The sequence below is a fragment of the Macrobrachium nipponense genome, chromosome 10 (assembly GCF_015104395.2).
Source record: "Macrobrachium nipponense isolate FS-2020 chromosome 10, ASM1510439v2, whole genome shotgun sequence".
Taxonomy (NCBI): Eukaryota; Metazoa; Arthropoda; class Malacostraca; order Decapoda; family Palaemonidae; genus Macrobrachium; species Macrobrachium nipponense.
Genome location: NC_087204.1, coordinates 54,039,310 through 54,058,937, shown reverse-complemented (window position 1 = coordinate 54,058,937; position 19,628 = coordinate 54,039,310). Strand labels below are relative to the sequence as shown.

At 36.2% G+C, this 19,628-nt stretch overlaps 2 protein-coding genes across 3 annotated transcripts in view; one reads left to right on the top strand and one right to left on the bottom strand.

The window, feature by feature from the left end:
* The window catches only part of LOC135223624 (D-glucuronyl C5-epimerase B-like), an 888,924-nt gene extending 882,478 nt beyond the window's left edge, over positions 1 to 6,446 (top strand). Inside the window, exons 19-20 of one of the 2 annotated variants that reach the window (XM_064262234.1) lie at positions 1,776 to 2,072; positions 3,558 to 6,446. In XM_064262234.1, the coding sequence (XP_064118304.1) occupies positions 1,776 to 2,049 (274 nt within the window). In that variant the 3' untranslated portion in view covers positions 2,050 to 2,072; positions 3,558 to 6,446. Of the gene's footprint in view, positions 1 to 1,775 lie in introns of both variants that reach the window. The other variant, XM_064262233.1, reaches the window with a different exon arrangement.
* A 2,807-nt stretch (positions 6,447 to 9,253) lies between these two features.
* The window catches only part of LOC135223975 (uncharacterized), a 305,092-nt gene continuing 294,717 nt past the window's right edge, over positions 9,254 to 19,628 (bottom strand). Inside the window, exon 11 of the mRNA XM_064262897.1 lies at positions 9,254 to 12,173. Within this exon, the coding sequence (XP_064118967.1) occupies positions 11,823 to 12,173 (351 nt within the window). The 3' untranslated portion in view covers positions 9,254 to 11,822. The remainder of the gene's footprint in view (positions 12,174 to 19,628) is intronic.

Below are 19,628 nucleotides of genomic sequence, written 5' to 3'. Positions count from 1 at the left end.
AGTGATGACTCAGTGAGCTGATGGGAAGGCGGTGCTTCCCCACCGCCAGGCAGGTAACTACCGGCCCAGTAGTTAACTACCTCAGTATATAAAAGAATGTATTAGCTGGTAGTTTCAGCCGAGCTGCAATCTATCCTAAGTAAAGGGACGGAAGGTTTGTATACGGTGAAGGAAAAATACGATTTTACTATAGTATAATGGGTGTTATGTCTCTCCATCTGTCTGTCATTCAATCACGGCCAAACGGCTGGTCCGATGGGCATGAAACTTGGCAGGGTTATAGTGGGGACCCCTAAGATGGTTTATAATGGGGTCTCATCCTACTTTACCCCCCTCCAAAGGGGGTGGGAGTGAGAAGCAGGCCCGTACCAAGAGTTTTTAATGGGGCGGTCATTTTTCCCAAAACTGGAACTTTTCTTCTATAAATGTCATTGCATATAGTATAGGTATATGCAAAATGAAATACTTGAAAATGGTATTTTAGTTAGATTAAGAAGAAAAATTGGGTATGCAGTCTATGCCCTTCTACCCAGTTAGATGTTATTCAATGCACTGACTTTGGTTAACAGAATTTTACTCATAATGTTGAAAGTTTGCACTGAAATTGAAGAATATTTCTTCAGTTTTATTGATTGATTCATTTATTATATTAACAATAACATGCATATCACTTTATTTGTTGTTATGTTATATACTTTGACTTAACAAAAAAATAATTATTATTTATTACTTTGCAAGTGCAGTTCAGTGAAAAGGATAGTCACAGAAAATATGGACTTCAAGAAATTTTGGGGGGTCGTTTGACACCCCCCCCCCCTCGGTATGGGCCTGAGAAGGGATTCCCTGAAACGGAGCTGGTTCTGCCCATGAAACGGGACTGTTTATGCCCGTAGACTTAGTTACTGTATGAATTTCTCATACATACATAATATGGATCTGTATAGTACATATGTTTGCTAGTATATCAGAATAGAAGTGAATGTGCAAACATAAGGGTAAAATAAGGTGTTGGATTTGTGAATAGCATATAAACACGTTATATGTAAAGACTGATGATTTGCATATTGTGTAGAAACAATGGCAAATTAAACTGCTGTTTTTTATTTAATTTTACAATTGCCTTTCATAATTTAACCATGATGTGTGTGTCTCATAGAATTATCATTTCAGTGTGCTGTCCTTCTATCCATCTCCCTTTGTAGATCCCCTGCCCCTTTTTCTTAAATATATCTCATGTTATCAATCAGAAAAGCTTAGACATACATACTATATAATTGATCAAGATATAATATTCATTAGTGTCCCCAAACAATAATAACAAGGTATAACAGTGATATTTATATTGGCCTGAGATGTCTAATAAAATTTTTATTAGCCTAATAACCGGCCCGAGTTAGCTTTCCCCTTAGTTGTCCTCTGCTCAGTACTCGCCTCTTAAAAAAGTTACGAGTGGTTTATTGTACAATAAATATTCAATGTGTTCCTCAAAATACTGAGGTATGTAATAGACTAGTATAGCAGTGGTTTGTATATTCTCATATGCAACGTGAAACCATTCTAATATTTTTGTGATACCTGATCAAAATTATAAGTAATTTTTATGGTTATTAAAAATGATTAAACTGATGCTACTTCCTGTTTAATTGCTTGAGTAGTTTTACCGATTACTCTTTGCTAAGAAGACTAGTGAATTTGATGTATAGTGCACTGTTTTGTTTTCAAGATTGATAAGTATTATGAATTTGAAATGTAACTAAGTGAAATTTTTGTTTCAGAACCGGAACAAGCAATAATAGTGGAGATTTATTTGATGAGGGGATGAAGTCGCTGAAAAAGTTATTGCCCCTATTTGATACTGGATGGGGCTCACTTTATGATTTGCGCCATTTCACCACTCATGTCGCTCCCAACAGAGCACGCTGGGATTATCATACCACTCATATAACACAGTTGCTACTTTTGGCATCAGTAGATTCTGATCCTGTTATTTCTTCAACTGCTCAAAGATGGAAGGATTATATGGTTGGGCATAGAGCTTCACATAATTAAATAGTTGCCTTTGTTGGCACAAGGTAAAGTATGGTGTGCTATTTTAATATGACTGTTAAGATCACCTCATATAATCCAAATAGGAATTTGAAGTTTTCAGAAATAATTATTATCTACAAAACATGTATTTATTCTGAGTATTATAGGTTGTGATAGTTTCATCACATTGAAGATCTCTAATAGGAACTTGTTACTCTGCATGACAGTGATATATTGAGAAAGTGCTAGTTTAAATGTCTTATTGTGTACAAGAATATGGTACTGTAAATGATTAAGATCTAATCTGCGTAAACCCCTCCTCATAGAGAAAATTCATCCATGCTTTCTGAAGTTGTTTGTATTTTTTAAGTATATTTATTTGGTAAGTTACTCATAAAGTAGTTTCTATGACTTGAAGTTGCCATATCTGGTAATTTTGTATACTTTGTAGTATTTAATGATTTTCAAATCCTCAGTGAGCATGGTTGAAGGTGCTGTTTCTTACTGCTTAGTAGTCTCAGAATTTTAATATGGCACCAAGACTGGTAAAGATATGACTTTGTTGTACAGTCGTTGGTAATGGAATTGATCTTTTTTCCTGAAAGACAGGTGGTTATCCGAGACTATTATAGCTACTCTGCCTTGCTATGTGATATTCTGGTATAGAGTGAATCGGGTCCACTTGTGAATATAAATCTTGTACGAATGTTGGAGGGTTAGAAAGTTCCAAGGGGAGGAACTTCTGGCCTCATTGTGTTGTGTGCAGGAGGGAATCTCTGGGTTCTTGCTCTGCCATTAATCCTCATATGATCTTCCATTTCTCTTGTGGCCACAGCTCAAATTGTAAATGAGTCTATAATTAGTCATTCAAGAAGGCTTATATCTACAGATTGCTGATTAGGAATTCAGCTTTTATTTTTTGATACCACTGTGCTGATACAGTATATACTTTATCAAGTTGATTGTGACTTGTTGCCTACGTGAATTATCTGCTTTGCAAACAGAACTCTGCTTATATTAGTGCTTCAGATGTACACAAATTTAATGCTCTTTGGAGTTCAAATCTAAAAGGTACCTAGAAATTGAAAAACTTTTCTAAATTCTTTCTCAAAGCATACTCTTATGTATACTATATCAATTGCATCATTTACACTAGTATTATTTTTTAATTGTATATTTTCTCCAAGGAGTTTTTCTGCTTCTAAAGCAAGTTCTTTACATTTGCATTGCAGCTTAATATTCCATGGGCTTCCAGTATTAGTATAGAGGAGGTGTGTGCACATGTATTGTGCATTTAACATACTCTTGGTTGTGGACGTGGTGTACCTGTATGTGGCAGTTTGGTACTGGGCCATTTTTCACCATACTTTTTTATCTTCTTCCACCCACTACTCTTGGATTCCTTCTTTATATAATCTCATAGACCTTTTTTAGAATAGTATTTGAAGAAAACGTTTAATTTTATTTTGCCACAATAAAATAGAATCTCAAATATATTTTCACAATGTTTTTCGTATTGATTTTTACAGGTACAGGTCATTCAAGATACAGTAGTTATGAATTAAAGAATGCATTCCCTTGTGTATGTGTAGTTCTAACATCAGAAAAAAATATGTTGAAAAATTATTGCCAGTTTTCTTTTAAAAAAATTTAAAAAGTCTTGATTTGTCAATTAATTATTGCCAGTTTTCATTTAAAAATTTTTTAAAAGTCTTGATTTGTCAATTTATGAAGGATTTATTTTATGAAAAAAGGGATCTAAATAAATTGTTTTTCATAAAATCTCTAATTGCCTTATGTAAGAAATATATTCCATATGCAGAACAAACCTGGGTCTTAACATTAGGATAAATCTTCTGGTGCCAGCTGGGAACCGGTAAAAAAGCCAATAAGAATTGTCTATGCAAGGAATTGGTGGCATCTGTCACAAAGATGATGCAGAGGGAGGCCAGCACCCAAACTTCAACCTTGTATTAGTTTTTCTTCTACCTCCTTTTAGGGAGGACGTCTCTTTCTCTCTCCCCTCCCAAAAGCCAGATTTTACCTTTGCCCATGTTTTCTTGGTTTTTGTGTAGTTTTTGGCGTGTTTTTTTGTGCTTGTGTTTTGGTTTTTATAATGCAATCCCAAATCCAAACTAAAAGTTCTAGTAAGCCTCAGAGGAAATGTCCTGGTGTTGGAGGCTACCTTTGTTCAAGTTTCCATGCTTCCCTTGATACTGATCCCCATTCAACTTATAGTAGGTGCAGATCAAATGTTTTGTTATGTTACTAACCTGTTTTGAATGTTATTCATGGTCTCCTGAGCAATGGAGGAGATTCACTGGCCGGATACAGGCGAGTTTAGTAGCCATACTGCTTAAGAGTATTTGATATTCAGTAGGAAACCCTTCCTCTCTCTAGCAAGGGTAGAGAAGAATGATAATCCGTACAGGTGGCTACCTTAGTTTGTAATCTGAACAGATATAGCTCTTTAACTTCTTCCTATGTAATGAATCTCTGCATTGTATTTTAGCTCGGTAGTCTGAATGTTAGATTCCCATATATCTAAGAGTTCAGAGGCTTCGGTCTCCTTCCTTTGAATTCTTTTGTCCAGGAAGTGTGATCAAGTGTGCCGAGCCTCCAGTCTGTTCAGGATTATCTTACTTGCCACCAAGAGTGAGTATGTCCTAATGTTAAGACCAAGATTTGTTCTGCACATGAACGAAAGATTTTTATTAATTTGTATTTCTCATAGCTAACGAACCTGCAGTCTTAAGATTTACTGCCCACCTCTAGCCACCCCTTTCAGTTAACCTTGGACTGGAAGAATAACTAATATGTCACAAGGTTGGAGTTGGATCGCTGGCCATCCTCTGTCATCTTCGTGACAGATGGCAGATGCCACCAATTCCTTACATAGACAATTCTTATTATTTTTTACTGGTTTCCAGTGGCACCAGAAGATTAATCCTAATGTTAAGACTGCAGTTTTGTTAGCTATAAAAAATACAAATTAGTTCAAAATTTGTCATATTTCATCAGATCAGTAACTGCCATATTCAAACAGTCATTGGTTTGAAATAATTCTCGTCAATTATACCATAATTTTTGTTGAACAAGCATTACACTAGATACAGTTTTGTTGAATTATGCATAGTTGTCATATCATGTCTAAGGTAGAAAAATAACTATCATAATGCTACAGTGATGGTTGGGAAAGATCTGCAAAATTTTTCTTTTATATATTTTTTAATGTAAATTTCCATCAGTTCACAATATTTTATATAAAAATATTTTTCCTATTTTCTTCTAAGTAAAAGACTAATTTCTCAAATAAATAATATACCATATATGCTATTGTACAGAGGTGAAGGTGGAACTAGGGGATAACTATTTACGTCAATCCCCCAGTCTCTGCTTCTTGAGGGTGAATGATACCTTTATGTAACAAACCATTAAACATTATTAATGAAGATAATTAAGTTAGGTCCTGACATGGTTTGAAAGATATAATTTTAACAATTTATCAACTTTTGTTGGAAATTTTTGTATTAGTTTTGTAGTATTTTCTAGTAGGATAATCAGACCACTTTTAGCTCAAAGGATTTCTTTTTGTTTATAAATTGTTTTTATTTATGGTTTTTATTTCCCAATTGAGTGATTTATAAATATCCATAATTTCAGCAGCAGGAGTTTATGAATAAATAGTCTTAAAATGGCAGTCCTACTACTTAAAAGCCTGTTAGTGACAAGCATTTTAAATGCTTAACACTTTTTGTAAGCCTAAGAGTAATTATGCAATGGCAAATTTTACAGGTTAAAAAATGAAGCATATTTCTTTAAACAATATATCTTTATTTCAAGGTACTTTCATTAATTGGGACTTTTTTCAGGTTAACACACTGTTGTTAAAGTTAACCTTATCACAAAAAATCCATTGTCAATTGCTGTTTTCTCTGGAAAAAAATTGTTTTAGCTACAGTTCCTCCTATTTTTGTCTTTGCTCCTGACAGTCAATTATTAAATCATTGTTATTTCCGTTACAGGAAAAGAATTATTTATTTAAAACCTTGTTTACTTTGTAATTAACAACTGGCACCTTTAAAAAATTATTTTAAAGATAGTCTACTCTACATGATGTATTTCATAATGTTTTATCACATTTACCAGCATTGGGAGTAGAAACCATATTGATGTAGGGGTTAAGGTTTAACTGAAAACCTTTCAGAGAAAATGTCTGGTATATTTTTTGGCTGGCATTTTATCAATGCCTTGGTAGAAGTTTTTCTATGTAATCTAGAATAGTACAAGTTATGTTTACTGCTTTAGTTTTAAATACTTTGTAAAATTATGTACCTCATTACTAAAATTCAGTAATGCAAGGATATCAGAGTATGTACAACAGTACTGTAATGTGGTTCTTTCGCTTTTTTTCTCCTGATAAATAAAAATGATTATCTACCAAAAATGCAAGGCCTTTCCACATTTACTGTCATATTGCTTTATCCCTAGCTTTACCTCCTTCACTTCACAATGTCTTCCAAGCCATGCATTTATGCAAGGCATTAATTCCCAAAACATTCTGAACTAATATTCCCAACCTCTGTTTCTCCAATGGCCTTTTAGCCCATAAATTTGGGTATGAAGGCTGATGTAAATAAAGTTGTGGTAGTTGTTGTTCATCACAGTTTCCCCATTCATTCAAATAAACAAAACCTTTTACTCCATACTTACTTGCAGAATTTGGTATACATTACACAGGAGTTATCATACTCTATACTTAATTGCAGAATATGGTATACATTATACAGGAGTTATCATAACACATTTTTTATAACATTGCCCTTAAATAAAAAATTTTCCTTGCTTCTGAATAACTGGTACTGTCACAGCCATGAAACCTTAGGTCCATATACAATAATTATAGTTATGCTTTTTTACTATTGTGATTTGCATTCTATTTTTTAATCTTCTGGAGCATAACTCAAACAAGTACAGAGGTAATAAAATAATTTGAAGATTTACAAAGATAAGCATGAAATCATGGATACTGATGACTGAGAATCAATGGATATCAAATAGCACTAGGTCCTTTTTCTTCCACTTGCCTTGACGACTTATATCCATCTTCATTTTCAATGTTACTTTAAGGAGAAATTTTGTATTATCACAAATCTGGCCAAGTATTTTCTCTTATTCAAGTAACATGCAAATCATCATAACTTGCATTAACTGAATTGTGTTAATAAAATATCATGAAAAAATTTTCTTCAAAATGGCATCTAAATAATGAGATAATAGTTAAAGTAGAAAACATTATAAATAAGTTGAAAAATAGTTTACTTGCTAGCTTAATGTTAAATTACTGCAGTTGTCATCTACTCAAGGGTGACTGTTACAGTACATAACCATCTTGGCTATAAAAAATTACATCAAGATCAAAGTAAAGGTTTGTTGAATGAATCATATTTCGAAAAGGGGCTGTCTGTATTATTAACACTTCAGTAACTGACATGAATAATGCATAACTTTCTTCAAATCTTAAATTGCAAAATTCTTACCAGTACTCAAACCACTTAAGGACCTTCCACCCAAACTTTAATTTTCAAAGTACTTTTATTATTAATCAACCATTTTAATAAATTGTTATAGAGGATAAAAAGTTTTTGTACATCGAATTTATCATTACAGATGATGCAGTATGACTGAAAATACCTATTTTTTATTCTTATTTTACAGAGCTAGGGTGGTTTTAACTTGGGTGGTACATATGCTAAATTATACTGCATTGTGCACTAATCATGAAATACTATCGATGGATCTATGTAATCTGGATGAGCTATCTTATCAGTTACTACCATAATAATGGTCTCTGCCCCTGGCATTGCCATTCATTTTATTATATGAATACCTATACATTTTCTTTTCTTTACAATATAGTTAACAGTATTAAGTCTCATACAGCCAAATAAAATCACAATGCAATGCCAAATCTACTGAGTGGGTATAAAACTCTGAAAAAGATAGCTAGTCCTGGTATTGTAGACACCATTTGTACTAACTGAATGCATTTGTAAATAATCAATTAGGTCTTCCAGTCTTTTCTGTAAATAGGTATCTTTGAGCCATAAGGGATGTAGGCTTATGTGCAACTGGAGGTAATTAACTAGAAGTAGGAGCTATCACTATTTTCAGGTCTAATGCTTTTGGTAGTATGGTGGTACCAAGAATATATGAATAATAATCTTATAACAAAGATCTTAAATTAGTTTACTTCAGAAGGATAAGTTTTGTAAGTTAGGAAATAATGCTTTAGATGAAAATTTCTTTGTTGTATTTTATTACAGTAACAAACGGCTCCTTTTAACTGTGCTGTAAACTTGTAAATAGTTTTAATCTTCCATGATATTGTGACATTTAATATGAACCACTGGGAATTTCAATGCCAATCTCAGAAGTCTGCAAAAAAGATTGTCCGTTTTATATTCTTTATACTGTATATGCATAGATAGAATTGTTTGGTGTGGTACAGACTTAACTATATGAATTAATAATAGTTAGAATTGATGTATAGCAACTAAACATACTTATTATACTGAGCTGTTCACAGTGTTATAGTTCCCAAAATAATATATAAATACACATTTTGGATAATAAAATTAGTGAAAAAATAAAACTTGTTTAGAATTTACCACTATATTAAGCTGTATAATTATTATATACAGAAGACCCCTTAATCTGAATTAACCTTATTCTGGGTAAATGGATCCAGTTACACCACCTGAGAGGATAAAAGAATGAAGGTTCTCTACTAGGCATACCAAGCCTGCAGTCTACTCTCTGCCTGCAACATCTCTATCTTATTTTTTTTTTATTTTTTTTTTTGTATCTCCAATGGACTTGATTTTAGTATTTTTGGAGAGAGAATTCTTTGCATTTTTTTTTTCTTTGGTGTCCTCTTGATGCTTCACTACTGATACATCCTTATGAATATCCACTTTTTCTATCCTCTCTGCATCCTGATACAACTTTTCAAGTAAATTCTGCTCTTGCCTAGCCCTATCAGAAATTTTCATTATTTTTACAATAATCAGTAATTGTAATGTACCAGCAGCATATCTTCAAAAGATTTATAGTGGAATTTCTTTTTAGGGTAACAACTCCTGTGTTCAATTTTTGTCTTCACTTTAATTACCATTTTTATGTTTTCATTTCTTAATACAGTGAATTAATGCTTTTTATATTAAATGTAGCCCTAATTGTGTTTATCCTGAGGGAGGAATGTCGTTATTTACACTTCTTGAATTATAAGTTTGTGCATTTACATTTTACTGATTAATTTTTCTTTTTATGCATTAACTGTGGTTGTTGCTATTGCTCCGGCTGTCTTGTGTTGTTCCAGTTCTCTTGTTTATTGTTATTCTAATTTTTTGTCATGTACAGTAGTATTGCAGCAGCCTTGTCTGTCTCTGGCATCTCGCTACAGATGTGTTGCATCCCGAAACACTTTCCCAAAATTCAGTGTGTGTGAGCTTCCTTCCAGGTCTCAATCCTTCACTCGGTTATTACCCTTTAAGTATGATCTTCCTGTTCCTGCTGGTTAAGTATATCTTAGTTTTACCAGACCACTCAGCTGATTAACAGCTCTCCTAGGGCTAGCCCAAAGGATTAGATATTTTTACGTGGCTAAAAACCAATTGGTCACTTAGCAACAGGACCTACAGCTTATTGTGGGATCCGAACCACATTATATTGAGAAATGTATTTCTATCACCAGAAATAAATTCCTCTGATTCCACATTGGCCGAGCGGAGAATCGAACTTCGGACCACCAGATTGGCAGCCAAGCACGAAAACCACTCGTCCAACGAGAAACTTCCTGCTGGTACTAAGGTTAAGGTCCTCATAGTCTGTCCCTTACTTTCTGTACTGGGCTCTTGGCACGAGCGACATTTAGTGACAATATCATTTTAAACCTTATCCTGTGTTCTTGGTAGCTGCCTGCCCATTCTCAGTATCCTGTCCTTGAATCTTTGTGCACCCTCAGTGTTCTCAGTTGCTTCATCAGTGACTCCTGCAGGACCTATCTAGTTGCATGGCTGAGTACCAAATTTTATTTTACATGGTTTTGGTTTCCAGTTTTGATGTATTCTAGTGTCCTTCACTGTGCTTGCTCATATAATTGACCTTGATCCTCATCTTCCAGTTCCCGGCTCCAGTGTCATATTTTATGGCTCCTTGATGGTTAAAGTTCAGTTGTGGGGTATCTGCCTAAAATTTCTTTAGTACGGTATCACTTTTTGAGATACTTTTGGACACCATCTTCCTTAATGTAGTGTTCCTGTTTGCCCTCACCCCTTTTCAGGACTTCAGTTGGCTTCATATCTCATGTTTCATAATGATTCAAACGGTTAGCATTTCTTAGGAGAATTTCAGTTGTGCCTAGTGTTTGTGCTGAGGGGGAGCTCTGGAGTAATGACTCATAGTTTCTTTTTCTAGACTTCTCACTCTACTAAAAATTTGTTTTTCTTTAAGAAATCAGTTGTTGGGTTAATAGTTAACTGGTAATGCACAGGTTTTTTTTCAGGAGGCTCTTGTCCAGCTCAGGAGCAACACACTCAAGTTTGAATGCCTTCCTTTTCCTGGCTGCATTAATTAACCTTGAAAAGTTATGTTTTTTGCAGGACAGTTGGCCCTCAGTATACATGTTTCATAGATTTGCATACACAAAGAAATCTAAATGGGAAGAAAATTCTACATGAAATTTAAATGTGCCACATTGAGCAAAAACAAAATCAAGTGAGAGAGAAATCGAGACACTACTACGATTTCTTGGTGTTTTGTCCATAATTTTCACTGTAATCAATGAAAAAGGATATAAATTATAATGCTAGATCATTGCTCCAAGTTTAGACTAACATGCATTTAGTACTATGCACTGTACAGTAGCATACATAGTGTAATCATAAATTCATATATCAAATTTTTTTTTTAATATTTTACTGTATACGAAATACTGTACATATTTTTTTTATTCCTTGCATTTTATATCCAAAAATATGAGGTTTGTATGATTGGAATGTGTACTACAGTACTCGTCACATAAGGGGGTTTGAAATCATGCTAGTTCTTAGGGTTGCTTGTTTGTTTGTTTGCGTGGTGTTTTTACGTTGTATGGAACCAGTGGTTATTCAGCAATGGGACTAACGGTTTTACATGACTTCCAAACCATGTCGAGAGTGAACTTCTATCACCAAAACTACATATATCTCTCACTCCTCTATGGAATGCCCGAGAATAGAACTCGCAGCCACTGAGGTGGCACGCCAACACCAAACCGAACACTTCACTGAGGCGCTTCTTAGGGTTGCACAGAAGGTCTTAGATCATATTACCCATCCTTTAAGCCTCAAATGCTTGATGGATATAATATCCTGGGATGTCTTCTGTTGCATCTTATGGAAACGACCTGGGTTTCTATTTTCTTTAAAGGCTCATCTGCTTTGTCAGCTAAATTCCATTTTAGGCTATTATGATAAATTGGTTTTTAAGTAAAAGGCTATATTCTTAAATAGCAGGTTTTTATACAAACCCACTTGGTACTTTCCTGCCTTCCCCACACACATCCACATGGGAGTTAGCACAAAACAGTGAGTAATGTTGCACAAAACAGTGAGTAATGTTGCAGGTAAATGGTAAACTGCAGCCTGAGCATATGCATAGGAAACTTTTTTCAAATTAGCAGGTCTCTGCAGATTGGTTTATTTATATGGAATAAAGCTATTTAGGATTAATAGCCATGTATAAAATTATTTTTAAAACCACAGTTTCCTGGGATATATCTCTTTAAACATTTTAATACTCTGTAATACTTCATAACCATTTACATCAAAAAATATGAAACATATTGCTAAGAGCCATTCTATGCTTCTTGATGGATATATTTTTACATCAAGTAATTTGATCCTAAAATCACTCTGTTTTGCACATTTGAAAGGTTGAGGTATGAACAGCAGTAATTTGTTCTCTTTCTGTGAGGTCTTTGGAATTGTGGTAACTATTTGTAAATCTGAGCCACACCTCTTGAGTTCTTCCTGAAGAGTACCAATTGCAGGAAGTTTAAACAAATGGTCTGAAAAGTTGATATCCATGAGTTCTTTGCCGACCTGAAAAGTGTAGAGAAAAACAATTAGGCATAAATATGGTTTCAAGGTTTTCAGACTAACTAGTGCATGCCATTATGCATTTATGAGGCCAGACTACTGATGATTCAAATTCAGTGGCATTTAAATGCCCATACCTTATTTGAGATTTTAATTCTATATCACTGGATCTTGCAGGAATTGATTTCAAATAATATGTGCTGTCTCAATGACAACAAAATAAATACAGGTATAGGCAGCCTTCGGTTACCGGCGGGGTTCCATTCCTGGTGGCCGACGCTATGTGATTTTCGACGCTAACTGATTTTAAAGCCTATGGCCACCGCACACCTTTCGAAATTCTAGACCAGTTAACAGCACCCTAGACCAGTCAAACGGCGCCGTAATCCCGCAATGGCGCAATAAGTAAAATTATATTTATGCAGTATAGTACTATAGAATTTACTATACAGTACATTATAGTATTATAAATACTGTCAAGTGAAAAAAGCCTAGCTTTAATCCTTTGGGTGTCTAGAGTATGTAAAGATATAATAAAGTTTTATACAGTGTACAGGTAGCTGTAGTGTTCAAGTTACAATAATTTGTCTTACGATAATCCGATTTTATGAGAGACCAAATTACAATTGCCTAACTTTATCCCATCTTCTAGTTACATAAGTTCAAAAAAGCAAAAGAGAATGATGAAAGTATGGTTTTAACGTTATACTCATTGCATAAACGTGTACAGCCATGAACAACCAAATGAGAAACAACTTTTTTTTTTTTTTTTTTTTTTTTTTTTTTTTTGTTTTTTTTTTTTTTTTTTTTTTTTTTTTTTTTTTTTAAGTACAACCGAATTGAATAACATCCGTTTGGCTTGTATTTCAATCATCGTACTATAGAACACTACATATTACTGTAGTTGTTATAAATGACATTATGTATTAGAATAGAACTGAGATATCTTAACCCTCTTACGCCGAAGCCCTAAAAATCAAAACCTCTCCTGTATGCCGGCGCTGGTTTGGAGTGAGCGCGAAAGCGGAAAAAATAATTTTTTCAAAAAATCACAGCGCGATTAGTTTTAAAGATTAAGAGTTCATTTTTGGCTCCTTTTTTTGTCATTGCCTGAAGTTTAGTATGCAATCATCAGAAATGAAAAATAATATCATTATCATATGTAAATAATGCATATATGGTAGCGAAAAAAAAAAATTCATAGATAATTGTATTCAAATCATGCTGTACAAAAAAACGGTCGAAGCTAACGAGTTACTTTTTTTCCGTTGTATTGTACACTAAATTGCAATCCTTTTGATATATAATACATAGTAAAACAATAAAAGCAACACCGGAAAAATATTATCACAAAATGATGTACGAATTCGTAACGCGCGGATGTAAAAAAACAAAAAATGTTATTTTCAAAAATTCACCAGTAATTCTAAATATTGCTCTAGAGACTTCCAATTTGTTTCAAAATTAAGAAAATGATTGAATATTACGATACTGTAAGAGTTTTTTAGATTGAGATTGCAGATTTCGTTGAACCATTTCGGACGAGTTAAAGTTGACCGAATGTCGAAATTTTTATATATTTATTTTTTATATGCACATATTTCGGAGATGGAAAAAGCTACAACCTTCAATTATTTTTTATTGTATTCTTCATGAATTTTCGCACATTTTGATATATGAAACTCTATAAAAAGGCTAATATGAAATGGAGCAAATATTAGGATAATGCGATGTACGTATTTCGGAGACTTGCGGCCGCGAATCGGCGCGCGGAGTGAAGGTAAATATATTTTCAAAAATTCACCATAAATCACAATATTGTTTTAGAGACTTCAAATTTGTTTCAAAATGAAGAAAAGTGACGGAATATTACTAGGCCGTAAGAGTGTTAGCTTACAATTGCGTTTTTCAACTATTTCGGTAGAGTCAAATTTGACCGAACGTGGTTTTTTTTCTATTTATCGTGATTTATATGCAAATATTTCGATAAAAGAGAAAAGCTACAACCTTCAATCCTTTTTAGATGTATTCTACATGAAATTGCGCACATTTTCATATATTAAACTTTATGTAACAGCTAATTTTAAATGGTGCAAACATTTCGACAATCGCACAAAAAAATTCTGATTTTTTCGGAAGAGTTACCAGCGCGAACGTAAGGAAATTTTTTTTTTTTTCATAAATTCACCATAAATCGAAATATTGTGCTAGAGACTTCCAAGTCGTTGCAAAATGAAGGTAAATGATTGAATATTACTAGAATATAAGAGTTTTAGCTTACAATTGCGTTTTTTTCGACATTTCGGTAGAGTCAAAGTTGACCGAAAGTTGAAATTTTTGCACTTAACGTTATTTATATGAAAATATTTCAAAACTGATAAAAGCTACAACCATGGGTTGTTTATTGTTGTATTGTGGCATGAAATTGCGCACATTTCCATATATAAAACTTTATGTAACGGCAAATTTAAAAGGGTGCAAACATTAGGACAATCGCACGAAAAAATTTATCGGAAGTTATCGCACGAACGTAAGGAAAAAGTTTTTTCATAAATTCACCATAAATCGAAATATTGTGCTAGAGACGTCCAATTTGTTGCAAAATGAAGGCAAATAATTGAATATTACTATAATATAAGAATTTTAGCTTACAATTACGTTTCTCGACCATTTCTGTAGAGTCAAAGTTGACCGAAGGTTGAAATTTTGGCACTTATCGTTATTTATATGGAAATATTTCAAAACTGATAAAAGCTACAATCATGAGTATTTTTTTGTTGTATTTCACATGAAATTGTGCACATTTTCATATATAATACTTCATGTAAAGGATAATTTAGAATGGTGCAAAAATTATGTCAAAGTGACGAAATAATTTCAGAGATGTGTCACTGATACTTTTTAGTGCGATAAGAAAGAAATTCGCGCTTGCGCGCCTGCGTAGCGATTGTAAACAAAACAATGCCTTGATCCGTGAACTCCCAGCATCGGCTGGTAGGCCTATAAGGTATTTTTCCGCGAATTTTTAAAAAAAAACTTTTTTGAGCCGACGTATGATACGTCCAATCGGCATACGGGAGACATTTTGACTCAACGTTTAATACGTCCAATCGGCGTAAGAGGGTTAACTGAAGCTGAGAAAACTGTTCAAGCTGCTAATGACTATTATCGTGCATCAGCAACATGGATAAAACTCCAGTAAACGTATGCCATCCAACATGACCATAGATAAAATTGAGATAAAATCATTTTAATCAAAACTACTGTGCTTGAAAGAACACATTTTACTGTTGGTTTCACTCCGATATAAGATAAATAACGTAAAGTTCGTATTATGATGATATAAAAGGGATTTTGACAAAGGAAAAATCTATTTCTGGGCAGTGGCCTGTGTCGCCCAGTGAAATGTTCCTTTAGCACTCATTTCTAAGGTATAAGTATTGCTAAATATACCAGAGAAAAAAGCTGTATGGTTATGCCAGGATATCCTGGCTCGCTCACCCTTATTTAAGGGTGTCAGTATGGTAACTGCGGCGAGTGAAACCACTACCAGAGGTCCCCTGCCATTTAGTCTCTTCCTATCTCAATATCCCTCGTCTACAGAGGAGCCGTTCTAGGCCATCTACCACCCGCTACTGCTACAACTAGCGCTTTGTTTACCATTCCTGTAGATAGCACCCAAGCTTGGGCCAGTTAGGGTGTGGAAATTAGAGGGTTGGTTTCACTGGGCGACACAAGCCACTGCCCAGAAATAGATTTTTCCTTTGTCAAAATCCCTTTTCTGGGCCTAACCTGTGTCGCTCCGTGAAATAGTAACAGAGAATTGGCCCCACCAGCTTGGAAAATTAGAGTAGGTAAGTTACTGTAAGGGAAATGAAACTTTTATAATAAACTCTAATTACTATTTAATAAGAATGTCTTAATTCTACAAGTTCTTAATAAAATTTCCTAATTCTACTGAAACTTTTAATGATTTCCTTAAACTACTGTTCTTAGCTACTAAGCAGGGCTATAAAACCCAAAGTGATAACATTAAATGAGTCCTACACCACAATACAGGAAGTTATTTACACATATTTACAATCCATATTCATATGTACAACCAAGAGTGATCATAGTACAGTCCAGGTCAGAATAAGGTCAATGTGTGCAACCCAGTAACAACCGAGCGAAGATCAAGAATGATAGCGAGGCAGGTAGGAGAGAAAGATGTAAAGAGAGACATAGGCTAAAAGACTAGTTATTATTATGCTATGCAGTGTCAGGGGAAACTGTGTTCCCTGCTGCCACTGCTGGGAATTTAAGGGCCTCTAAGGATTTTAGCTAGTGGCGTATAAATACTGTTGGCGACTTCCAGCCTGTATACTTTTTGAGATCGTCAAAGTTCATGTGCTGAAAATAATTGACTGAGGTAGCTACCGCTCTAATATCAAGTGCATGCGGAATTGATTCCGGATTGGCCTGTTTGATAAAATAGAGAATTAGTTGTCTAATTCCTTTTAGGGAAATGGTCCCACCATTTTCCCTGATAAACAAGGGGCCTGAGATTTCGTGATGGTTCTGTTTAGATAGGCTCTTAGTGAGTTTACTGGACATAAGGATAGGTCCTGTGGCAGTGGAACGATTTTCCAAGGGGCCCACCTATTTTGTGGGTCTTCGTTTTTAGCCAAAAATTGATGATCTGGTTCCCTGGAAAGGGCCGACAGCTCAGATATTCTGGCTCCTGAGGCCAGACTTATTAAGAATAATGTTTTCCTAAGGAGCGTTATATAAGAACATGACTCGTTAACAGTGTCTGAAGCAAGCTTAAGGACATCGTTTAAAAACCAAGAGACCGTCCGAGGTCTATTTACTGGTCTAAGTCTAGCACAAGCCCTGGGGATAGAAGAAAAATACGAATCTGTAAGATCAATATTAAATCTAAATTGGAATATTTTCTTTAATGCCGATTTGGTTGTAGTAATAGTACTAGCTGCTAAGCCTTTTTCAAACAAGGTTCTGAAAAAGGTAATTGACAAATCGTAGTCATGGTTTGTGCCTTTGTGTCTCTCAAGAAGGTGGCTAGCTTCTTTACTGCTGAGTCGTATTGACGCAGTGTTGATTCTCGTTTGTCTGATTCTAGGAACCGGATGTTTTGAGGATCAATGTTGGCATCTTTCTGCACAGCGAACTTCATGAAGTCCATAAAGTTAGGGCTTTCTGAATTCCTGAGGAAGCGGACACAGTCCGCGTTTGTACCAACTGTGTCAGTCTGGAATTGGGAATCCGCCGGGGCCGTAGTCCCAATTCCACTAGTAGTGGGAACCAATTGCTCTTGGGCCAGTTGGGAGCAACTAGTGCGATCTGACCCTTGAAAGACCTGAGTTTGTTCAGAACTTTCAGTAGTAGGTTTACTGGCGGAAAGAGATAAATTCTCTTCCAGGTATTCCAATCTATTGCCATGGTGTCCGTGGCATATACCAGAGGGTCCAGGTTGGGTGCCACATAACAAGCTAGTTTGTGGTTTGATTCTGTGGCAAAAAGGTCTACTTGAAGCCCTGGCACCTGTTGGCAGATCCATTTGAATGAATTTTTGTCTAGGGACCATTCTGACTCCAGCGGAGTAGTCCTTGACAATGCGTCCGCCACTACGTTCCTTACTCCCACTAGGTGAGTGGCTGATAGATGCCATTGGTTCCTTGCTGCTAGAGCAAATATTGCTGCCATTATGTGATTTACATGGCTCGACTTGGAGCCTCCTGTTTATGCAGTGGACTACCACCGCACTGTCTAATACCAGTTTGATGTGGATTTTCTTTGCTGGCAGGAGTTTCTTCAGGGTTAGAAACACTGCCATAGCTTCCAATACATTGATATGTAGCTGGCGGAATGACACTGACCAAGTCCCCTGTACTTTTTTGTATTGTGAGTATCCTCCCCAGCCGTTCAGAGAGGCGTCCGTGTGGGCTATCAGGGCTGGCGGAGGAAGCTGCAGTGGTATTGATTTCGACAGACTCTTGACTTCTGTCCAGGGACGGAGTCTCTTGCATAAAATCGCCGGGATCCGGGATACTTTGTCCCGGGACCTCTTGACGGCTTGAATACTCTGTAAGAGAGAGTTATCTCAATCCTTAAACTAAATACTATCCTAAGACTAGTATGAGTCAACATGACATATTCGGTCTGATTCTCATTGTATCATTATTAAGAGTGGTACGTACCGACTCGGAGGTGATTTCATTCACCAGTCCGTAGCAGACCTCGCATCCCTCATGGTGCCATACCAGCAGGGCTCCCCACCTGGACCACACACCCGGCGTGGGTCCGCCACACCACGTGCCCGCAGGGCTCTTGGAGGACGGCGGTACACCCCGTCTCCAGACAACACAAGATCTGTAAGTTGAATGATACATGAGTATCACTATTTAGACCCACCGGAGATGTGTCCGGTGGGGCATGCATTTAACTACTGTCATCGGAGGTGACTCCTGTGAGTTAGATATTTACTACTAGGGTTTCATGCATCCTTGTCTCTCACCAGCTGCGGAGTCTAGTTCTTGTTCTTGTTATGCAACTAAAGAGTAGGCCTGATGGAATGAAGTAGGGTAAGGAAGACCTGTCCTGACTCCGTTGGCACTGGAGACGTATAATCTAGTCAATAAGATTGAGTCTCAAACCCATTCTCCATCCTCACTAGGGTGCGGGACGGAAATGACAATCCAAGACTATCGAACCAGGCCGAGGAGCTAGTGATAACATGGTACTTCGGTTTTAAATACTTGGCGGAGTAGAATATCCGTCGCAGTAAATAACCTGAAGTATGGTAAGATAATGTATCTTACTTAGACATTACTAATACGTATAGGCATATATACGTACATATAAATATGTGTATATATATGTGTGCATAACTAACTGATCCAACCGTAGTAGATCGTTCCCCGTAACGTGTCTTCTTACACCTAGCTATCCCTACTCTGGGTCTGGCTTCCTAGGAACAGATCAGGGAAATCGGTAAAACCTTAGCCTGTATCTGGTCAGTAGAGGATCATAGCTATTCGTATAGCCAATACCTTGGGGTCGGAATCCCGGTTCCGCCGGAGCGGGGGATAGGTCTGGTGAAGAAGGACCGCGGATAGGGGACGTCACATCGTGGTCCGGAGAGCGCACCGTCCCGACGAGCCCGGTGGCCAAACAAGGCTCGCCCGAACAGGGCACCCTCTACCACTCATACTAAGCATGATGCGGTGGGACTACCCCACGACTGTACTCCCTAACCCCCCCATTATGCGAGAAGCTCGGGTCGGCTACATGGAGTAACGTGAGGCGACCCCTATATCCCACCGAGGTGGGTGCAGGGGGAGGGAGGTTGACTAGAGGGGTGGCCCACACGCAATCAGCTGGAGGCCCTCGCAGCTAGGTGTACAACCACACTGTAGGAAGGGTCCAACTGATCAGGGGTAGTAGGCCTATAGGTCT